At 44.8% G+C, this 21,923-nt stretch overlaps 1 protein-coding gene across 2 annotated transcripts; it reads right to left on the reverse strand.

Moving 5' to 3' along the window:
* Positions 1-1,177: 1,177 nt before the first annotated feature.
* On the reverse strand, positions 1,178-12,601 carry TMED2 (transmembrane p24 trafficking protein 2). 2 transcript variants are annotated; one of them, XM_079957248.1, is made up of 5 exons: positions 12,398-12,601; positions 8,096-8,288; positions 7,512-7,532; positions 4,859-4,966; positions 1,178-3,030 (listed from the first exon to the last, which is right to left on the reverse strand). In XM_079957248.1, exons 1-5 carry the CDS (start codon positions 12,575-12,577, stop codon positions 2,906-2,908), a joined length of 627 nt encoding a protein of 208 aa, XP_079813374.1. In that variant the 5' UTR covers positions 12,578-12,601; the 3' UTR covers positions 1,178-2,905. The 2 variants fall into 2 exon arrangements, with proteins under 2 accessions (XP_079813374.1, XP_079813375.1); XM_079957249.1 differs by lacking the exon at positions 7,512-7,532 and having other exon boundaries at positions 12,398-12,600.
* Between the last annotated feature and the right edge of the window lie 9,322 nt (positions 12,602-21,923).

Genomic DNA, 21,923 nt, shown 5'->3' on the forward strand with positions numbered 1-21,923 from the left:
CAGAAGTTACAAATGCTTGCAAATCCATGCCCTACTTAATTCACAGAATGCGGAAGGAAGGGTAGTGATATCCTTAAGCCCCCCGCAGCAAACAGAAAAAGAGAGCCACCAAGCACCTTAGAAACAAATGGATTGATCGTGGCAGATGGCGGGGGGGGGTCTTTCTGTGGACGACATTGGGCAAGCTGTAAGTAGCATCCCTTTCTCTTCTTCTCATTTGTGTCACAAACTGGGAGGTTTTTCTGGTGAAACCTGAGTATCAGGTTTGTCCCTGTCCCTCCCTTGACCTCCACCTTACACCTTACATTAAGTAAAACAAAGGAAAATATATACATGCTCTTGTTTCCCAGCCAAGTTGAGTACCCCCTATTTTCCTGGCCAAGTGTAAAATAAAGGGTGTAGGAAATGAAATGATTGTTGCCTTTTCATTGTTTAAGGATGTTTTGTTAAGACTTTTGATTCAACACACTTATTTCAATATACAGTTGTACCTTGGTTTTCGAACTTAATCCGTTCCGGAAGTCCGTTCTTAAACCAAAGCGTTCTTAAACCAAGACGTGCTTTCCCATAGCAGCAGGGGACTCAATTTACAAATGGAACACACTCAACAGGAAGCGAAACATGTTCTGCATGCAAGGCAAAGTTCACAAACCAAAACACCTACTTCCAGGTTTGCAGCGTTCTTAATCCAAGTTGTTCATAAACAAAGCTGTTCTTAAACCAAGGTCCCACTATATAAGCGTCAATAGACTGACCTTTTAAATAGGAAGCTACTCTTTATGTTTCTAAGCAATTTTTTACCTTTCAATTAATTCACCAATTTTATAATGGCTCTTAGTACCATTAAATAATGCCTTACTGTGGTTCCTTGGTTAATCCGTTCTGGAGTCCGGTCTTAAATCAAAGCGTTCTTAAACCAAGGCACGCTTTCCCATAGAAAGTAATGGAAAACGGATTAAATTCTCTCATAAATAAAAATTGCAGCGGGAGACTTAAAAAGCATCAGATTATGTTAAATTCTCTGGGAATGGAAATACTTTAAATGAGAAGTTATTGGGTAAGCTTTTTATCATAATCCCACAAAGCTCTTAACATGCAGCTGCTAACAAACAGTAAAACAAAGAAATAAATAGTAGAATTGCTCCTTAAAGACGCAAAGCAAGCATCAGGCTGTAGGTTTGTTTTTTTAAAGAAGGTGTTTTATTTATCGAATCTGGCCATATATCAAGAACTTTTAAATGTACATCTTCTCATTAGAATTCAACTTGTCTCACACAAGGGTTGGCATACAACAGCTGCACTGAGGGGGGGGGGAGAGCCACCCCTTTGAAGGACAGCTGCTAAGTGTCTAGCTGAGGCTGAAAAGATTTACTTGAACCATGAAAACTTGTAACAAATTTTAATTAAATTAAATTTGGTACAAAACTCTTATGCATTACCGATAGAATGCTTCCCCCACTCTTGAAAAGAACCCAACCCCACCCACCCCCAAAATTACAACCAATATACATCAGTTCAATATACATCAGCCACAACATAATCTTGGATCAGCACCCCGCTCCCAGAGACAGACATGGTGATTTTTAAACCCATCATCCAGACAGCAAGAAGAAAAATAGCTGGTACAAAAACTGAAGTTGATGTGTGTTTAAAAGAGAGGAACAAAATTATTTCAATACAGCCTAATTGGGAGTGCCAACTCCTTTCCTGAGTGAGGCTCCTGTTCCTTTAACAGCAGTGCAAAAAAGGAAAACCTCAACAGGTACACTTTATCATGGAGCTGCAGTAACAGGAGCTGCACCTGCTAAATTTCTATGTGCTGCTATTAAATGCGCAAAAGCCTCTTGGGAAGATGCACTTGCAGCAGGGAAACAGCACCCGTTTCATTTCTCCCCGCTACATAAAAGGCACAGGAGTCTTCATTATAGGAAAGGGGGTTGCAGTCCTAGTGGTGTTGTGACCACACAGCAGCATAGCTGCTGCTTCTTTCATGTATCGGATGTGTAGCACGGTAATAACCTCCCTTCCACCGCCTCCCAGCCCGCCCATCACCACTGTTAAAACCCTTTGGCATCAGGAACCAACATCCTGGATACTAGTTCTACAACAGTGCCAAACACAGGAGCAGCTTTGGATTGTAAGCGAAAAGGAAAAGATGTAGCTAAGTCCCCCCTAAATGGCTGCCTGTTCATAAATTTGCACACAAGAACACATGGTTAACTGGCAAGAACTGTGTTGTATTTTCATATCTTTAATTAAGAACCTCAGGACCAAGCCAGTGTAATTACAGAAGGAGTACAGGAGACCTTATAGATGCCACCTAAGCACCCCCTAGTAGAGCAATCCACTGGTTTCAGTATGTTTGAACACCAACATGCCCATTTCTTTCTTGGCATGCTTTCTTGACAGTACTGTCAGGCTTGTCCGCATGCCACAATTCCACTCCTGGGTAAAGCGGAGAGGAAATCCTCTGATCAAATTAAAAAGTGTCTCCCCCACAGGCATTTAAAAGGTTTTTTAGGACCTTGTGCCATTTCCCTTACACAAAAACAGTATTCTATTACAAAAAAAAGGGAGACAGAAAACAATCAAGGAAAATTTTCACTTGATCAATAGCGCTGGTTTAAAAACAAACTTTTGCAATTTCGTTGAACTCACTTTGGCTTGTGAGAAACAAAGTTTACCAATTTCAATGTACAACTCTCAGCCCATGTTTCCCTAGAGAGGGTATCTATAGATACATAGATATATAAAATTAAGCTAAGAAGAAACTGAAAACACACGTTTTATAGTGCAGAACGTAGGGATAAAGAAAACTAAGTGAATTTTGTGACCAAGTTGTTTTGTCGAAGTGAATGGAGAATCTGGGATCACTGGAGAGAGAGGCCAAGGGGGGAAAGTTTGATTAAACAACTCTCCGGACTTCAAAAAACCTCTTCAGATAGTAGATTTGTCCCAGTGTCATGGCAACTAGTACAAGAGCTTCAAAGAATGACCAGAGGACCACTCTGCTATTTGTGTTGTCGTTAACTAGTGAAAAAAAGGAGGAAAAAACACACTTGATTAAAATACAGGAATGAAAAGAAGCTAAACACACTGAAGCCTAGAGAAACAAAGCATCACCTCCTCCCATACAAACCCACCCTGCATGCGCGGATCATCAGCTGAAACCCTGTTCTGTGTTTCCAACCTGCCAGCTGAGGTACAGCAGGCGGGTACAGAAGGTTAGGCCTTCTGGGCACCCAGGCCATGGAACATTCCAAGAAATAGGAGTGGCCCAAACTTCCTTGCCTTTCTACAAGATGCTAATAAACACATATTAAATCATGAAAATTATGGGTCTTTGCTTCTATTGATTAGTGTTGCAACATCAGGTGCCAGCTCCTTCTCCAATATGGCTGGCTACTTTATTTTGAATGTATAGTTCTTGGTAAATACATTGTCATTTTCTAAAGTGCTGCTTTGAGAATGATACTCGCCCTTACATTGGAAAAACAGTGTTAAGTGATGCAAAACAGGGGGAAATAATTATTGATGCAAAGGAAGTAATAACACCCAAATGTGCCCTGGGAGTACAACCATGTTTTATGCAATTTGTTTTACAGGATTCTCAAAAAAGGTTTCAAGTTTTCTCTTTTCTAAAAACATGCCAGCATTTAAGAAGCAGCATGAAGAAAGTTAGTGGCAAGCAGTGTCTAAGAGACTACTAAGGTACAATTAATAAATTTAATTGATTTAAATATCTCTCTTCCATGAACTTTTAAAAATGATTTTTATTAGTTTTACAAAATAAATCTCAAACTTAACATATTAATATTCAGAAATTAAACAAGATTCTTCTGCATCTTAGGACTTCCCTCCTCCCCTCTGTGGGTCCTTAGTATATCTAAGTCCAACTGCATATTATAATTTCTCCACATTAAAATCCTCCAAAGTATCCAAAGTCTCTGCCACATTGCAGTTGTTGTTAAAAGTCTGCCAAAGAACTCAAGTCTTTAGTGTTCTTTTAAATACAGTTTTGATTCTCCCGATTTCTGATTTCTGTGGTGGGGAGCAGGAAGACAAGTCACTTTCTTGGCCTTCCCAAATGTATTCAACATGGAGAAAGACAGAAAGTTGGGGCTCATTAAGTGATAATGAGTATGAAGCACTTTGATGCACCATATAAATCAGCTGTGTTGATAGGAAGCTAGTAACTCTTATTTGGGGAAGGTTCTCAGGCAGGATGGAAGGAGAAAGAACTTGCCCATGTGAAGACCACCTGGTGGAAACCCTTACATATATGGTTCTTAATTGTAAACTGCATGCTGATCTCCGTCAGCAATTTCTAGATCAACTCTGCATCCCCAAATGGAAACCAGAGTTGGAGGTCATACATTTTCTATTACTGGGGAATGATCAGGAGCTCACCAAGTTAGTGGCTAAATATCTCTATTTGGTTTTTTGTCGTCAAAATACACTGCAGACACCTGATCTCCCTGGAGACCTAGAGATGTGACGACAGACTGCTCTGCCTCCTTTCTTTTAGCAAATGTTTTGTGCCATTGGGGAAGTGGTAATTCTGTAGTGATTTGTTTTGGATGTTTGGATGTGATGTAAATAAAAGGTTTGATGATGATGATGATAGTAACTCTTATAGCCTGCAGTTCTATTGTGGATGTGGAGGGGAAGCACAGGCTTCTAAAGCCCCTTGGATAATTTTCTAGAGAGCAGCTTTCTACCAAGTGCAGATTGACAAAGGAGAGGCAGCAATCTGCTACCCTTCCACTAGCCCACTAAATTCCCCTGCCACAAGGAATGGAAGGCTTTGCTAGATGGCAATGCAGGAAACCGGCACATGCCAACCAAAACCACTTACTTGCTCGGTGTATCCTTTCACGGACTTCCATGTATTCCTGTTCATGCTTGACAGCGGTCATGGCCACCGCTAATTCATTAATCATCTCTTCTAGCTTGTTCTGATGAGCTGCAGATGGATCACAAGACATCAGATTTGTGATGTAAGCAACAAAACCCAGCAACAGTGGCATATAAGGCTGAAGTCTTCACAGCCAACAACTGCACATCTTGGGGAAGGGTTGATGTTTTTTAACCAGGCACAAAAATTCCCTTTACCTGGATATTCATTCCAACTTCCAGTTACCTTGGGCAAGTTAGATGAACAAGTACTGCTTTCGTAGCAAGGTAAATAACTTTGTTATACATACAGAGTTCTGTTCTATAAGTCACATATGACTGCATTAACTTATATTCTGTAGTTGGTTGGCATCTGCCTGTCTCTCTCAAGAGACAATGGAGTGCACCTTCAGGGATGAAGTCAAACTGCTGCATTAGCAGCACGGGAATTGACCTCTCCAGGGTGCAAGCCTGGGCAATGTGTCTGGAGCTCCTGGCCTGCCCAGATTACAAGACCCTCTCTCGGCATTGCTGATATGGTCCAAAGGAAAGCAGAACAAGACGTTTGGCACCAGCTTGGCTGCAGGAGCTGCCATAAAGAGGCATACAAGGTGCCATCCAACCATCTTAGGGACTCCAGATTTCTGTGGGGTTTACTGCTTAGTCTTTTCTTCCTACTCAAACTAATCTCTTATTCTCTGGGGCTTGTAGGGGGTAAAAGTCCCCTTCCACTATTCTACTGAACTGGCTGTCAGGCTGCAATCCTAGGTGTATTAAGACCCAGTAAATTCAATAGGACTTACTTCTGAATAGACATGGTTAGGATTGCCCTTTTAATTGCTGTGTTTTTAGGGTGATGCAGAAAGGGGTCTTGCTCAGCAGCATGTCCCTTTGAAGAGCGGCTCTGCTGCATCATCACTGCTCCAGTGGTGCCTGTTATCTCTGATCCCTGTCCTGACAGCTGCTTGGAACCCGGTGTGGCCTCCTCTCTCATCTAATCTCAGCCTTAAAGCAATTCCCTTCATCTACAGTTGGGTCCCTTTATGGCCAGGGAGATGGGGCCACGTCATGGGACCACCACCCCTCCTGGCAAACTGGAGAAGAGGCATCTCGATTCAAGGACCTAAGCATTTATTTGATCACTGAAAGAACCATTTGCCAAGCAGACTTTGCCTGCTGAAGTGTGACAAGGGAATGAAAAGCAGTTCTACTTGAAACCTACTACATTTATATCCTGCTCTTTTCCCAACAAGAGAAGTCAAGGCAACTCACATATGGGGTTCCCAAGCAACCTCACATCCTGCCACTGACCAGACCCAGATCTCCTTAGCTTCAGCAAGGGGGGGGGTGTCTCACGCAAACTATGCCTGGAAAGCAAACTTACAAAACTATTTCACAGAAGCTTAATGCTGGGAGTGAGAACAGGACAGGTGCAGAGATTTCAATGAGCAAGCCAACAACCTTGAACAGAAATACAGTACCTGGTGACTTTGTAGTTTTGTAGAATCCCATTCAAACAGAATCTCTGTTAGGGAGTGAAAAACTTTAACAGAGAGAACTTCCCTCCCTCTCACTCACACAGAAACACACTCTTCTCACACCCAGCAGCTTAGTTAATCCACTTTGAGAAATACTGGCATGAATCACTTTGCCTTCCTGGTGTTTAGTTAGCACAAAAAGGCAGAATTCTTTCTAGAGGTATAAACTGGTATAAAGTGAGAGAAGAACAATGGGAAATACAAAGGAAGCCCTCAAACTTTACATCAAGACCTTCAGGTCCAAGGCAAATCACACAAGTAATGCAATATGGATGCCCTATTAGTAAGACCACTCTTAAGCACACTTTTAAACATGCCAACACCCACACATGCGTGTTAAGTGGTGGTCTTCAGACAACGATCTCCCTCTCAAAATGATTTCAATCTGTCAAGAGTTTTGTGTGTGGATACTCAGGCTACTGGTAGTAATAGCTGGGACAGCACAAAAGGGCCCAGCCAATAGCCATCCTTGCAGTTTTTGTCCTTAACACTGACAGCAGGAGACCAGTAATGGCATGAAGGACAAGGAGGAAACTATGAAGTTTTAAAGCTGGGGTGAAGGCTCAATGGCCTCCTCAAGAGACATACAAAATAACAGGATGTGAGGGCAGAAGAGAGAAAAAGTATAGGAGTGTGCACCTTTCTTGACAATTAGCCACACCTCCTTAGGCCAGCCTACCTCACAGCTGAGAACCACGGTCATGATCCAAACCATGCAACTTGGTCTGAGTGTTTATACTTGCATTTCTCAAACAGAATCCTCCGCAACTGAATGAGAAACCAGTTTTAAAAGCAGTTCCAGATTTGGTATTAGAGAAGACTGCTGTTCAGATAGGGAATGGGGATAGGAAAGAGAAAAAAGCCTACAGTAGCAATTTGGATCTTAATGGTTTAAGGACTTCAAAGTGGCAGGAGCTGTTCGCACTCAGACCTGAGTGCAATACCGTTGTGGTAATCATTGCATATTAGCAGGAAGTCACACAAAGAGTGGCCCCAATAGGCATTAGCAGATTATGTAGCAAATTATGAGAAGCAAGGCAGGAGAACTGGCAAGCTTCTTAAAAGCATTGCACATACCATCCCAGTTATCTCCACCACCTAAAAAAAAGCATGAGAAATGAACAAATATACAGGAAGATGCTGAGCAAGTCTAGTAAGCAAAGGTAAATACATCAAAACACACGATGGGCGAAATAAGGGATGAAGGTAAGGCTGCAAATGTCACAGGGAGAGAGGTATGAAGAAACCACTGTGAGAGGTGGGAGAAAAGCTACCAGCTACCTGACTCAAATGTTCTGGCACCAACTAGTCTTTAGAGCACTGCTCTGCAGAAAGCTGAAGAATTATGTACAATTCTAAGACATCCCCTTTTAGGGACTTCAAGCCACAAGATTACACGTATTTCTTTTTCAAACTGATGCGGGGGGGAAAGAGATCATTTTATTAAATATCCCTTATATTTCCCTGATCCATGTCCATCTCATAGCAAAAAGAGCTAATAAGTTATATTATGAAGAATTTAAATTCAGGAGAGAATGTGTTTGGAATTCTGAAGCCCATAAAACAATATTTGGAAAACAGAGATGCTGGGGAAGGACGATAACATATAGGAGGAGAACATGGGTGAAAGGTGCCATTTTGTTTCCGGGATTCGCCCTCACCTTCCGTCTCCATATCTTGCCCCTTTGGAGCTTCACCAATGTCAATAGTGAACATCACTATCTTTGGAGTCATGGTGGACATTTTGTTGCTGAAGCAAAACTTGTATGTTCCATCCATATGAGCAGCAAAGGTGTATTTTCCATTGGACTCTCTGTCTCCTTTGTAGATGACTTTGTTATCAGGCCCCATTATCTGGAAACAAGAAGGAAAATCTTCACTTTTTACCACCTTATGCATCATTCACATCAATAAATTACATAAGCCTTGGGGAGTAATTGGCTGACACATCGTACAAATGAAGTGACAAACCACAAGGGCAAATCGAGCATTTGTTGCTGCCTCAGCTGACATCTTCCAAATTTTAACTTCCAACCAACGTTTAATTTTTACTTATTTGCTCTACATCTCATGTGGAGTTGTTGTGCAACCGGTAGCACTGAACACAAGGATCTTACCTGTGCTTGATGAAGTACCCTGCAGTAGGCACCAGAGAAGCATTTCTCTCCAGGCCTTTCTTACCCAGGGCATTGCATCATGTTCAGTCTATCCTCCGACTCTGAGCTTGCTTCACCACATGAGCAACAGATCTTATCTACTCATGTAGCAGAAGAAAAAGGAGGGAGAACAAACAATGCCACTTCTGGCTGTGGGTGAGTGATGCCATTTTTAAATGTTCCTCCACATTAAAATACACACACTCCCTCCTCTATTGTTTTGCTTATCATAAACTGTACTCAGGGCAGCAGGGGGGGGGGGTGAGGGTTCATTTTTGTTTTATATATGAAAACAATAAATCTTTTTATTAAAAAAGCACCTCCCAGCAAATTAAAACTAACACAACAGGAATTAAGCCTTTAGCCCAACCTACTCACTACTGTGCTAATTTCCTTTAAACTAAACTAAAAGATAGGGAAGCTTACAAACATGAAAACCCCAACTGCAGCAACCTTGTCCATTCTACTGCTTCACACAGCTACATGCGTTTATCAGTGCACCTATTTCTCCACCAATGTGGAATTCTTTTAAGAATGCAAGGGGGGGAGCAAACTGTGTTTAGAATGATGGGGAGGGTTTCAAATTCAAAGCCTTTGAGGGCCAGTGTGCCTGTCTGAGTTGCTTTCTGCAACTACACCGGCACAAACAAAAGCCAGGGAGCATTGTGTAATTTGATCTGATGGAATACAGTACAGTGGTACCTCAGGTTAAGAACTTAATTCGTTCCGGAGGTCGGTTCTTAACCTGAGGTACCACTTTAGCTAATGGGGCCTCCCGCTGCTGCCGTGCCGCTGCCGCACGATTTCTGTTCTCATCCTGAAGCAAAGTTCTTAACCCGAGGTACTATTTCTGGGCTAGCGGAGTCTGTTACCTGAAACATCTGTAACCCAAGGTACCACTGTCCTTCAAGTAGCTTGGCACACCATGGTTGCTCCAATGCCTTCAACAGCAGTTAGTGTTTAGTTTCCATTTTACCCCAGACACATTTTGTCAAATCAACTAACCACCTAATACAGGGTTACAACATAACTACAACCACACACCCAATGCCAACAGACACGTCTCCATGCCCTACCTTCAATATGCTCCTACTGGCTAACCATCACATCCTTCCACAGTTCCACTTCACAATAAAACCTTTTCTTTCCCCACCCCCCATGTAGTAACCTAGTACAGTGTGCATAAGCAAACATTTGTATCCTGGTGACATGCACAGCATAGTAAGTTAGGAGTTTGCAGAAGGTCTCCTCGCTCACCCTCACTTCACAACCATTTTCTCATCCAGCCCCACTCCATCCCACCTCCTCTGATTAGCTAAGGCTCCCCCGCACTATGAATTATGAAAGAGAAGTTCAGTGCAGGAATGACTGCAGTGGTCACAGAGGGGAAAGACTCAACTTTTGGGAGACTCATTTTGTCACCTGGGCCAATCTCAGTAAAATATTATTTAAATAAATCCTGTGCTACATGTTGCCTTTTGTACTGAAGTAAGTTGACACTAATTTCATAGCCAAGTGTTTCCACACAAACCAGCCAAGTTAGAGTTAGTAAACTTTAAGTACCATCTTCTAACTGCTCAGCTGTACTTTAGAATCAAAGGGAACACATCCAGAGAGTGAAGCACTTCTCTCAAAACTCTGGTCCTCCTTTGCCCACAAATTTTTGTTTAACTTCATTCACACAGTACAGTGGTACCTCGGGTTACAGACACTTCAGGTTACAGGCTCCGCTAACCCAGAAATAGTACCTTGGGTTAAGAACTTTGCTTCAGGATGAGACAGAAATCGTACGGCAGCAGGAGGCCCCATTAGCTAAAGTGGTACCTCAGGTTAAGAACAGTTTCAGGTTAAGAACGGACCTCCGGAACGAATTAAGTTCTTTACCCGAGGTACCACTGTACAGTGGTGCCTCGCAAGACGAAATTAATCCGTTCTGTGAGGCTCTTCGTATAGCGGTTTTTTCGTCTTGCGAAGCAAGCCCATTGACAGCTTAGCGAATTAGCGCTATTAGCGGCTTTTAGCGGATCAGCTGATAAGCGGCTTAGGGCTTAGGAAAAGGAGGAAAAAAGGGGAAAAACCCCGCAGGAACTCGCAAGACATTTTCGTCTTGTGAATCAAGCCCATAGGGAAATTCGTTTTGCGAAGCACCTCCAAAACGGAAAACTCTTTCGTCTAGCGGGTTTTCCGTCTTGCGAGGCGTTCGTCTTGCAGGGCACCACTGTACTGTAAAATCCTCTATTGTTCTTCCTCAGTCTCTCCCTCTAGCTGAAAACCCCTCCCATTCCAAATACAGCCAGGCATTTTGCTGATTTCCACCAAGCCTCTATGACTAGAGGGATTCAACTCTGGATTTTCAGCCTTTTATATTTTCTGTGTCCAATTCTAAGTTGGAAAAGCACTTCAAGAGTATAATAAACAATAACATTAAGAGAAAGACACCCAGAGCCCTCTCTTTCCAAGCTGTCCACTACCCCCTCCCTCCATTCATCAGAGCCAACCTCCACATTTGATGCTTAAACCCTGGAGTGAGAGAGAGAAAAGGTACACAGAAACAGGCACACTTAAGGCTCAAGGCTATCTCAGACTTACACCCTCTGATCTAAAACAGTCCTTCCCTAGCTGTACACACCCCTTGGGGGTTGAACTAGATGACCCTAAGGGTCTCTTCCAACTCTACAATTCTATTATTATTCTCTCTCTGGGTGCTCTTTCTGCTGGGCTTTCCAAAAATACCCTGTTTGGGGGGGGGGGGTTGAGATGAGGTGGTGGGTTGGTGCCCCCTTTGGCCTGAACCTGCAGGCCTTCTCTTTTAACATATGCTGCACTTTACGTATTCACTTTACATATTCAAGGACTGATAATCCTCTGCTCCAAAGCCATCAACACTCTTCTGGTGAGAGGAATTCACTCTGCAGTCTGCACGTGATTAAAGGACACATAAATCTACTCTCTATCAACTTTCCCCAACCTGTTGACCTCTAGACGTTTCGAACTAAAACTCCTGTCAGCCTCAGCCAGCACAGCCAATGTTTGGGAAGACGGGGAGCTATAGTACAGATCATGTGGAGCGCATCATTTAGGGGCAGCTGCTCCCTATGTATGCCCTGACATAAGCCAGGGCCAGACCCTTCCAACCCCCACGAAGGGGGGATTTCATAAGCCCTCTTCTTCACCTTCTCATGGCTCACACCGCCCAGGGCAGCCGACTTCAACTTACCTCCTTGTACAGGTCCTCTTCTAACAGCAGGCAAGAGGAACCTGTACCCCACTGCAATACCTGCACACTACCGTTTTCATAATCCCTAAATGTTGCCTAAACAGAAATGATCTTAGCAGGCGCCCAAAAGAGTACAGTGAGCTTGCCTGCTTGATCTCAATAGGCAGGGAGTTCCCAAGTGCTGGTGCTGCCAAGTAATTACGAATGCGGAACGAGTATTATGTGGCACTTGTACTAGTGAAGGAATGGGTTTCTGTGTAGTAAGTTTAAAACTGACTCAACCCCCCCCCCCTTTTTTGCTCTTTCAAAAGAGAGCACTCTAAAATGCGTAAAACTTGAGCTGCTGAGCAAAAGGACACAGCTGCATAAACAAGCTCTCTCCTTTAGAGAGAGAGAGCTTGTTCTAGTGCCTCCTCTAGCGTAAACCCCTCGTGCTAATGGGAGCGGGGCGGGAGAGAATGCCAGCGAGGCTAAGCCCCGGCACAAAGCGAGCCCAGGCCCCCGGGCGGCGGGGGGGGGCGCCACAGGCTCCTCTTCGCCGCGCCCCGCACGACCCCCCCCCCCGCCGCCGCCCCGCCAGACAGACTCGCCTCCACGTCGATGTCGAGGAAGCCTCCCTCGGCCACTTCGAAGATGAGGCCCATCTTGGTGCCGGACGGGACCCGCTCCAGGAAACACTCCTCGGCGTGCGCGTCGATGCTGACGAAGTAGCCGGCCGCCGGGGCCGAGAGCGCGGCCAGCAGCGCCAGCACCGCCCGCACCGGCGACATGGCGGCGGAGGCTGGAAGCGAGCGAGGCCAGGCGAGGGGAGGGGGAAGAAGAGGGCCGACGGGCTCGCGCGCTGCGCTCCGGCGCCTGCCAAGCCCGCACAGCAAATGGGCTTCGGCGGAGGGGCAGCTTCCGGCCCACGCCCCGCCCCTTCCGGCGCACGGGGCCCTCGCTCATAGGTCGGAGACGCGGCCCGATGCCACGTACGGCCTGCGGGGGGCGGGGGGGGGATGGCGGCCCTCGAGGGGGCGACGGGGCGGCGCCTGGCTGCGAGGCGCGCGTTGATTGGGCGGGGAGGAGAGGAAAGGAAAGCGGACGGCGGCCCCGCGAGGCCAATCCGCGTGCTTGGCGCAGCTTATGGGGGAAGCGACGGGGGCCGAGGTAGGACATTCCTCGCTGCTGCTAGATTGTCCGGCCAAGGGAGGGCGCCAGCGAGGGCCTTCCGCCCTCTTGTTTATATTACAGAATCGCAGACTTGGAAGGGACCCCGAGGGTCATCTAGCCCAACCCCCTGCAGTGCAAGATTTTATTTATTTATTTATTTATTATTCAGATTACAGTAACAACATCGAAATAGCAAATTATCCAACAACAAACAGCCTGTCCCGGTATATGTACAGACTTGTAATTGCACATTATGATAGTTACATTCACCCTCCAATTGCTGCTTTAATCTAAATTAGAAAGTGTACTAATGGGAAGACATAAGACCCTGCAAGCAAATTAGGGTTGTAGGATTAACGTTCATATCCTCTTCACAGACAAATCAGAATTCATGCTGAATAAAGACCTGGTCTAATCTAACCTCTGCATGAGCTTTGTGCAAGCAAATCAGGATGGAAACTCAATGAATAGGTTGCCTGGAGAAGCCTGAAGGCTTCTTCCACCATGGGCAGTTAACGGGTTGATGAGAGCTGATGTTTGGTAGAGCTGCTGAAAATGCTGCCTGAATAATATTGGATCCATTTCGACACATTGTTATTTCTGTCAGTGTACTATATTTGAGGGCAATTTTATTTTGAGAATCTCTTAGAAACCACTCTTGAGAGCCTCTCAGGGCTATAAATGTGAAATAATCTTTCATGGACTGGATTCCACTCAACCTGCACCCTTTAATGTAAAAGATTACTAACAGTTTGATCCTATACATGTTTATTCTGAAGCAAGTCCCACTTTTAGCAAATAGTGCATAAAACCTTAGTGATACTGTTACTTGCAGCAGCTGGAGCAGACGTGCCCCAGTAACAGTGTATTAAGTCCCATCCTTGGGCAGATAAATGAAACGCAGGGAAAAGGTATTGAACCTTTACTGTTCAGCTGTGTCAAGCAGATCACCGCCCTCTACCCCCTTGAAGAGTGCAAAAAGCATACATGGGTCTGTACAGGATTGAATATAAGTAATATATCCTCTTACTAATTCCATCATAAGGTTATGGGCCCAGTTTAGGAATAATTTCCAGATATATTAAATAGTTTTTCAGCTTTTGAATGGATTTTGAGGCTTGAGTTTTAAACTGCAAAAGAGAGATTTTTTTTCTTAGCCTCACAGCACCAGAGAAAAACCCTTCCTATGCAACCTAGGAAGTAGGGAAAAGGCTATTTATTTTGGGGTTTTTGGATTTTGTGATGGTTTTTCCATTTTTTTCTAGTGTTCTTTTTGAAAAATATTTCTTTTTTTATTTTAAAAATATTTCATTTTTTATTTTAAGATGGATAGCAAGAGTTCCATTGCAGAGGAAAGCCCCAATTTACCTAAGCTTACTGAAAACAATTTCAACCAATGGAAAAGGTGCTTAGAAGCCAGATTTTTAGTTAGGGGGATAATGGAATGTATCATCCAGTTTGTATTAAGTATGTTCTAGCTTTTCAATAATGGATAGGAAGTCTTTCACGTGACTGCTACTGTCCTTTTTGGATTCAAGCTTTAATCTAAATAAATCTCTCACCCAGGCACAGTGAGAGCACTTGCTTGTGAATCCAAATGCCTTTTGGATTTGAGCAGCTGTTTCACCTGTCTTAGTGTGAACCATCTGAGTATCTAAATATTGTCCAGAGTGATGGACACTGCTAGATTTTTTTGCTGCTGCCATTTCTTTATTAAGGTTTAGTTTTCACTGAGTGTCTCCTGTGGAACCAGTTCTGTATGTCCTACAGTTGAATTGCAACATGATTATTGTGTCCATTTTGGGCAGAATAGCTTTCTCTGTACAATTTGAAAATGTAAAATGCCAGGTGACCAGAGATCATAGCTGTCAACGTATCCCTTTTTTAAGGAAAATTCCCTTATTCCGAATAGGATTCCTCGCAAGAAAAGGGAAAAGTTGATGGGGCAGCCAGAGATGGTGAATTATATGCTGAAGCATGTTTGATTGATGGTGTATATGATACTAATCTTTCAGAACCCCAGTCTGCAAATGGGGCACATTCATGCCAGAAGCATGAAGCAGATCCAGAACTTTGGCATAGAAGATCTGGTAACAGAGAGATCAAAGCCATTGTGGAATTGTAACACAAGGAGCTTGTAAGAGGGGTGAAGGTAGCCCAGAGTTCATCAGCCACAATAAAGTTTCTAAGTTGCATCACTGAAGAAAGTGTTAAGCATTCTTTTCCTCCATGTACAGAAAAGCGCCAGAGTGCTTGATGTAGTCTACAGTGTTGTATGGGATCCAGGGAGTGCCCTCCAGCAGCATAATGTGGTTTGCTGGAGCCTGGGGTGCACACATGCTGGAGGTGCCTGCACCTGCTGGGCAGCCTAGCCCTTGCCGCAGTCACCATCAGATCAACCCCCTGCCAAGCGGGGCCACACTGCACCGCCTGCCAACCTGCACAGGGGGGAGGCCGGTTGGTTGATGCGGCCCTTCACGGGCAAATCCCCCCCCCAACACCCAGGGAGAGAAGTGCCAGCCTACACGGGGGTCACCCCTTGCCCGCCTCCCTCCATTCAGCGAGGACATGGCAGCAAGGCCAGGCTGGAACCGGGGCCCAGAGACCCCTGGCAGCAGGAAGGGACGGATAGGGAATTGGGAATGGGGCCCACCAGGTCATTCCTGGGCAGGATGGGTATCCACACAGAAGCCAGCACCTGTGTGGTGGCACCTGGTTCGTCCCCCCTCAAAATTGTGCACCCGGGGCCATAGCCCCGCTGCCCCCCAATGCTATGCCACTGGTTTCCTCCCTAAAGAAAAGACGTATATTCTAATCTTACTATTTGATTTCTCAAGATACTGTGCTGTGTATTTTCTCAATGAGAAAAGCGAAACAGTGGAGATGTTCAGAAAATACCTTGCCATGGAGAGCAACAAGTTTCAGAGGAAACCCACAACTTTCGTCAGTGACCACAGGGATGAGTTTAATACATACCACATTCAAACCCTCCTGGAAAAGGAAGGGATTACATGTGTAAAGAGTGTTAGTGACACTCCATAACAGAACTCAGCTGCTGAGGGAAAGTTCAGTTCTCTTATGGAGATGACTAGGTGCATGCTGAGAGATGCTGGCCTTCCCAAATACACTGCAGTGGCTACTGCATGTCCCCACATGCATTTGGGAGCACCACACACTATTACAAGGAAATGGGTATTCAAGGTAAAGCAGGGGGCAGAAGGTGAAGTTGAGTGCTACAAAGCAAGATGTGTGGTGAAAGGTTACTCGCAAAAGTACGGAAAGGACTATGATTAGACTTTTGCCCCTGTAGTGAGACACCCCCCAGTAGTCTGATCGTTTGTTGTTGTTGTTGTTTAGTCATTTAGTTGTGTCCGACTCTTTTTGACCCCATGGACCAGAGCACGCCAGGCACTCCTGCCTTCCACTGCCTCCTGCAGTTTGGTCAAACTCATGCTGGTAGCTTCAAGAACACTATCCAACCATCTTGTCCTCTGTCGTCCCCTTCTCCTTGTGCCCTCCATCTTTCCCAACACCCTTATTCCCCCAACAGAGCTACAGTTCCCAGAGTGGTTAACAATAAATCCTTCTTCCAAGGGAACTCTGGGAACTGCTGAGCTTAGGGTACTCCTTACAACTCTCAGCGCCCTTAACAAACTATAGTTCCCAGGATTCTTTGGGGTGGGGAAGCCATGACAGTTTAAGTGGTAGAATAGTGCTTTAAATGTATGGCGTGGTTCCAGATTATTTTCTCCATCTGTCAAATGGGTGTAATAACGTCTAGTCTCACCAAGTTATTGTATGGACATTTCATTGTCATCTTTGTAAGGGTCTGATATTGTAATGGACTGCCTGAGTTTTTGAAACAGGTTAGTCTGTCAAGAGATAGATTATCCTGTGTTGTGTGAAGGAAGTTGCCTGGGGAAAGCTAAATTACTAAAAGGCTGGGTAATCTCTAGGATGTGATATATATATATATATATATATATATATATATATATATATATGGAATCTAATGGAAACACACTGGCGTATTTTTGTTGCCTTCTCAGCCATGTAATTTGTTGATTTTAGAATAGCTCAGGGGAAGTTGGCTCATTTCACTTACCATGACTGACTAGGTTGTGATACACTGTGACTGTTTTCACAAGTGATGTTTGAGTCAGTGATTGCATTTCCAGCTTCCATAAATTGAATGAAAAGGCCTCATTGACTAGAGGGTACAACTGATTTAGGAATAGCTCTCTTCCATTTTGTGCCTGATAATAATAACATTCAAGTGTTGCATTCCAGATGTGTATTCCCCATCCTAGCCATCTTGATAAAAGGCAATGGTAGAAGTTTATAAAATTATGCACATCATGGAGAAGGTGGATGATGTTCGTTTTATCATCATTGTTATCACTTCTTCAACTACTGCTGGATGTCATAACTCCTTACCTGGGAGTAAACCCCATTGAACTGAATAGAACTTGTTTTTGATTAAACATTAGGTAAAGGTAAAGGTACCCCTGCCCGTACGGGCCAGTCTTGACAGACTCTGGGGTTGTGCGCCCATCTCACTTAAGAGGCCAGGGGCCAGCGCTGTCCGGAGACACTTCCGGGTCACGTGGCCAGCGTGACATCGCTGCTCTGGCCAGAGCCAGAGCCAGAGCCGCACACGGAAACGCCGTTTACCTTCCCGCTGGTAAGCGGTCCCTATTTATCTACTTGCACCCGGAGGTGCTTTCGAACTGCTAGGTTGGCAGGCGCTGGGACCGAGCAGCGGGAGCACACCCCGCCGCAGGGATTCGAACCGCCGACCTTTCGATCGGCAAGCCCTAGGCGCTGAGGCTTTAACCCACAGCGCCACCTGCGTCCCATAATTAATTAATAATGTTGCTGAACCCTGGAGGAACACAGATGAAGCTACTATTTCATACTAGTACCACAAAGTATGATATATCACATTTATGGAGAAACCCCCAAAATGTTAGTTTTATGTGGCACTTCAAAGACAGACACATTTACTTGGAGCTCTTTTATATTAATAAGGAAGACAATTCACAGCATCCTCTCTTATACTATGTAAGAATTTGGAATGCTTAACATCTGTATTTAGGTTTTAGTACCACATTCCCATTATGTTCATTGTGCTTGCTTAATATGATCATCCTTTTATATTTTGTAATGTAAACAGTTTTCCTGGCCTGAGTTTTGCTGAAGTGTTATTATATAGGAGCCACTGTGTATAGATTGCTAACAAAAAATTTTTTTATTGTTTTTGTGGGGTTGTAATATGGGGGGAAATTGTTATTTGCTCAATTGTTACTTGATGCATTGCAACCCTCCTCCTTTGCAGTAACTGTTACTGACTAAAAACGACAAATATATGAACTGCTGAAGGCATTGTTATTATTCTGAACCTAGATATTATTATTATAGAAAGTACATAAAAGTAAAAAAAAAAAAAAAAAACAACCCCACATGATTAGTACTGCACTGGAATTGTTTTAATAGCTGCTTTGTATTGTGTATGTGTGTGTAGCCTACTGCTTTTCATCATTTTGTCACTTGTGTTTTTTAAGCAGTTGTTAACTTACTGGTTACAGTTTCCAGAAGGTTAGTGGGTTGTGTCAGTCCCACTGCAGCAAAATCAACAGGGTCCTTGGGGTACTGTAACAAATTTATGAGGGCCAAAGCTTTCCTGGATCAGAGTCCACTTCATCAGTGTGACCTTCAGCATCCTTCATGAATCTGTTGAAGTTGATTCTAGCTGATGAAAGCTTATTCCGCTATAAAAGTGTCTTTCTTGAAAGTTAATGCAAAAAAACCCCAACAACACCTTACTAACAATGAAGTCCAGTGAAGTCCAAGTCCAATGAAGTGGGCTTCACACCATAATAAATATTGGGCAGACGAAGGTGCCCAAATGTTTAATGCCTGGTTTTGCGTCATTTTATAACTAAGTGTCTTGTGGTGGCACCTTAAAGACAAAGGTCGCTCACACCATACATTGAAAGCACTCTTGTATGACTTTTAACAGGCATGGCTTCCCCCAAGAATCCTGGAAACTGTAGTTCCTTAAGGGCATCCTAACAACTCTCAACATCCTTAAGAAACTACAGTTCCCAGGATTGGGGGGGGGGGGGGAGCCATGCTGTTAAAGTGGTGTCAGAGTGTTCATGTGACAACAATCTGACACAACCAACACTTTCTTGGATTGCCTTCTGCTTCATCAGAAGCATTACCTGTTGTTATTAGCTTCCTTGAGCTTTTTAAAGCAGGCTGCAGATGTTTCAAATCAAGGACAGCCAACACAGCGTCCTCCAAATGTTGGAAGCCAGACTGCTGGTCCATCTAACTCAACTCTGTCTACACCAGAGGAAGAAGGACCCTGTGTCCCTCCAGTTCATAGCTGTCAATGTTTCCCTTTTTTGAAGGGAAATTCCCTTATTCTGAATAGGATTCCTCGCAAGAAAAGGGAAAAGTTGACAGCTGTGCTCCAGATGAGCCTTCCCCAGCCTGGTGCCTTCCATATATTTTGGAAAACAACTCTCACCAGCAAGTATAGCCAGCAATCAGGAATAGGGATGGAAGCCATTTGGTTCTCCCAGCCCGACTCTATTTTCAGGCAGGATGCAGATCACAACCTGTCAAAATCAGGTGGGCAATTATAGTTGGGAGCTCTTGCCTAACAAACTCGCTTTCCCAAAAGACCAGACTTTTCGCGATAAAGAAAGTGAAGGGGAAATGCACTGGGAAGCGTGGGGTAATGCTTTGGCACAATTGTTATCTAACTTCCCCACAAATGAATCAGAGGGTGCTCAGTAAAAATCTGGGATTGTCTGATCTCCATGCAAACAAATCAGGATGAAAGAGACTGTCGTGAAGGGCGTGTAGTCCAAAATTTATTGAGGCTGCCAGGTCGGGGAAGCCCATTCCAGATGTTCTGGGGGCCCAGCTCTTTTCTTTCCCACCCAGCCAAGGACAAATGGGAATTAAGAAGGCAACAGCTGGCTGGATCAGCCCAGCGAGCCCAGCATCCTTTTCTCTCAGCAGCCTGTGGTAAGCCGGGAAGCTGGACAGCCCTTTGCCTCCCTGGGATTCAGAGGCAAACTGTCTCCGACCTGCAGCCCCGGAGAGCCTTGTCCTCCGTGAATCCGTCCGCTCCTCTTGTAAAGCTGCCCAGGATGGCGCCTGCCGCCGGCTCCGGGGTGAAGAGCCCCTTTCTCTCTTTTTTTTAATATAGAATATTTATTCAAGTTTTCAAAAAATAATACAATATAAAACAAAACAGAAAAAACAACAAAAATACAAAAATAATTAAAAACAAATAGAATTTTCATTACTCATTTTCTTTAACTTATTTTCCAGACCTCCTCATACCTCCCTTTCTTGTATTCCAATTCTTAATGTTAGTTCAGCAAATCCTCACCATTAGTTTTTACTTATTTCTAAGCCTTTTTTTTTCATATCTCTTAAACATTACAGCTGGAAACCACTTAATTTCTGTCCAACATCATTCTGTTGTTGTTGTTGTTTAGTCGTTTAGTCGTGTCCGACTCTTCGTGACCCCATGGACCAGAGAACGCCAGGCACTCCTGTCCTCCACTGCCCCCCGCAGCTTGGTCAGACTCATGCTGGTAACCTCGAAAACACTGTCCAACCATCTCGTCCTCTGTCGCCCCCTTCTCCTTGTGCCCTCCATCTTTCCCAACATCAGGGTCTTCTCCAGGGAGTCTTCTCTTCTCATGAGGTGGCCAAAGTACTGGAGCCTCAGCTTCACAATCTGTCCTTCCAGTGAGCACTCAGGGCTGATTTCCTTCAGAATGGAGAGGTTTGATCTTCTTGCAGTCCATGGGACTCTCAAGAGTCTCCTCCAGCACCAGAATTCAAAAGCATCAATTCTTCGGCGATCAGCCTTCTTTATGGTCCAGCTCTCACTTCCATACATCACTACTGGGAAAACCATAGCTTTAACTATACGGACCTTTGTTGGCAAGGTGATGTCTCTACTTCTCAAGATGCTGTCTAGGCCTGTCATTGCCCTTCTCCCAAGAAGCAGGCGTCTTTTAATTTCGTGGCTGCTGTCACCATCTGCAGTGATCATGGAGCCCAAGAAAGTAAAATCTCTCACTGCCTCCATTTCTTCCCCTTCTATTTGCCAGGAGGTGATGGGACCAGTAGCCATGATCTTCGTTTTTTTGATGTTGAGCTTCAGACCATATTTTGCACTCTCCTCTTTCACCCTCAATAAAAGGTTCTTTAATTCCTCCTCACTTTCTGCCATCAAGGTTGTGTCATCTGCATATCTGAGGTTGTTGTTATTTCTTCCGGCAATCTTAATTCCGGCTAGGGATTCATCCAGCCCAGCCTTTCGCATGATGAATTCTGCATATAAGTTAAATAAGCAGGGAGACAAAATGCAGCCTTGTCGTACTCCTTTCCCAATTTTGAACCAGTCAGTTGTTCCATATCCAGTTCTAACTGTAGCTTCTTGTCCCACATAGAGATTTCTGTAAGTAGTCTTTAAATTTATTCCAATCTTCTTGAAGAGCCGCTTTCTCTCCCCTGCCCGGGATCTTCCTTGGAACATCCGGGAGGATTCCCCGGGCAACATCTGGCCGCTGCTTCCGCCGGGAAACCCAGGAGCCGGGAAACCCATCCTGGGCAGCTGGGCTGGCGCATCCTCCGGCGCTGCCCTTCCCGATCCCCTCGCCGAGCTGCTCCCGAATCCAGCCCAGCTGTTCTTCCCAGCTTGGACGGGGCGGGGGCGGGCCTGCGTCCTGGGCAGCCTCGTGCCCTCCTCCTCCTCCTCCTCCCTCCGCCTCGGCCTGATCGCCAGCTCAAGTTGATCTTGGAAGTGAGCGGAGGAGGGAGGGACGGAGGGGTCCGGGGCTCGGCGGCGACCGAGATTTGCTCCTCGCCTTCTTCCCGGGATGCCCGCCGGACCTCCGGAGGGGCCGGGCCGCGGGGGTCCAGCGC

This window comes from Podarcis cretensis (genome assembly GCF_951804945.1).
Source record: "Podarcis cretensis genome assembly, chromosome: 16".
In the NCBI taxonomy this organism is placed as follows: Eukaryota; Metazoa; Chordata; class Lepidosauria; order Squamata; family Lacertidae; genus Podarcis; species Podarcis cretensis.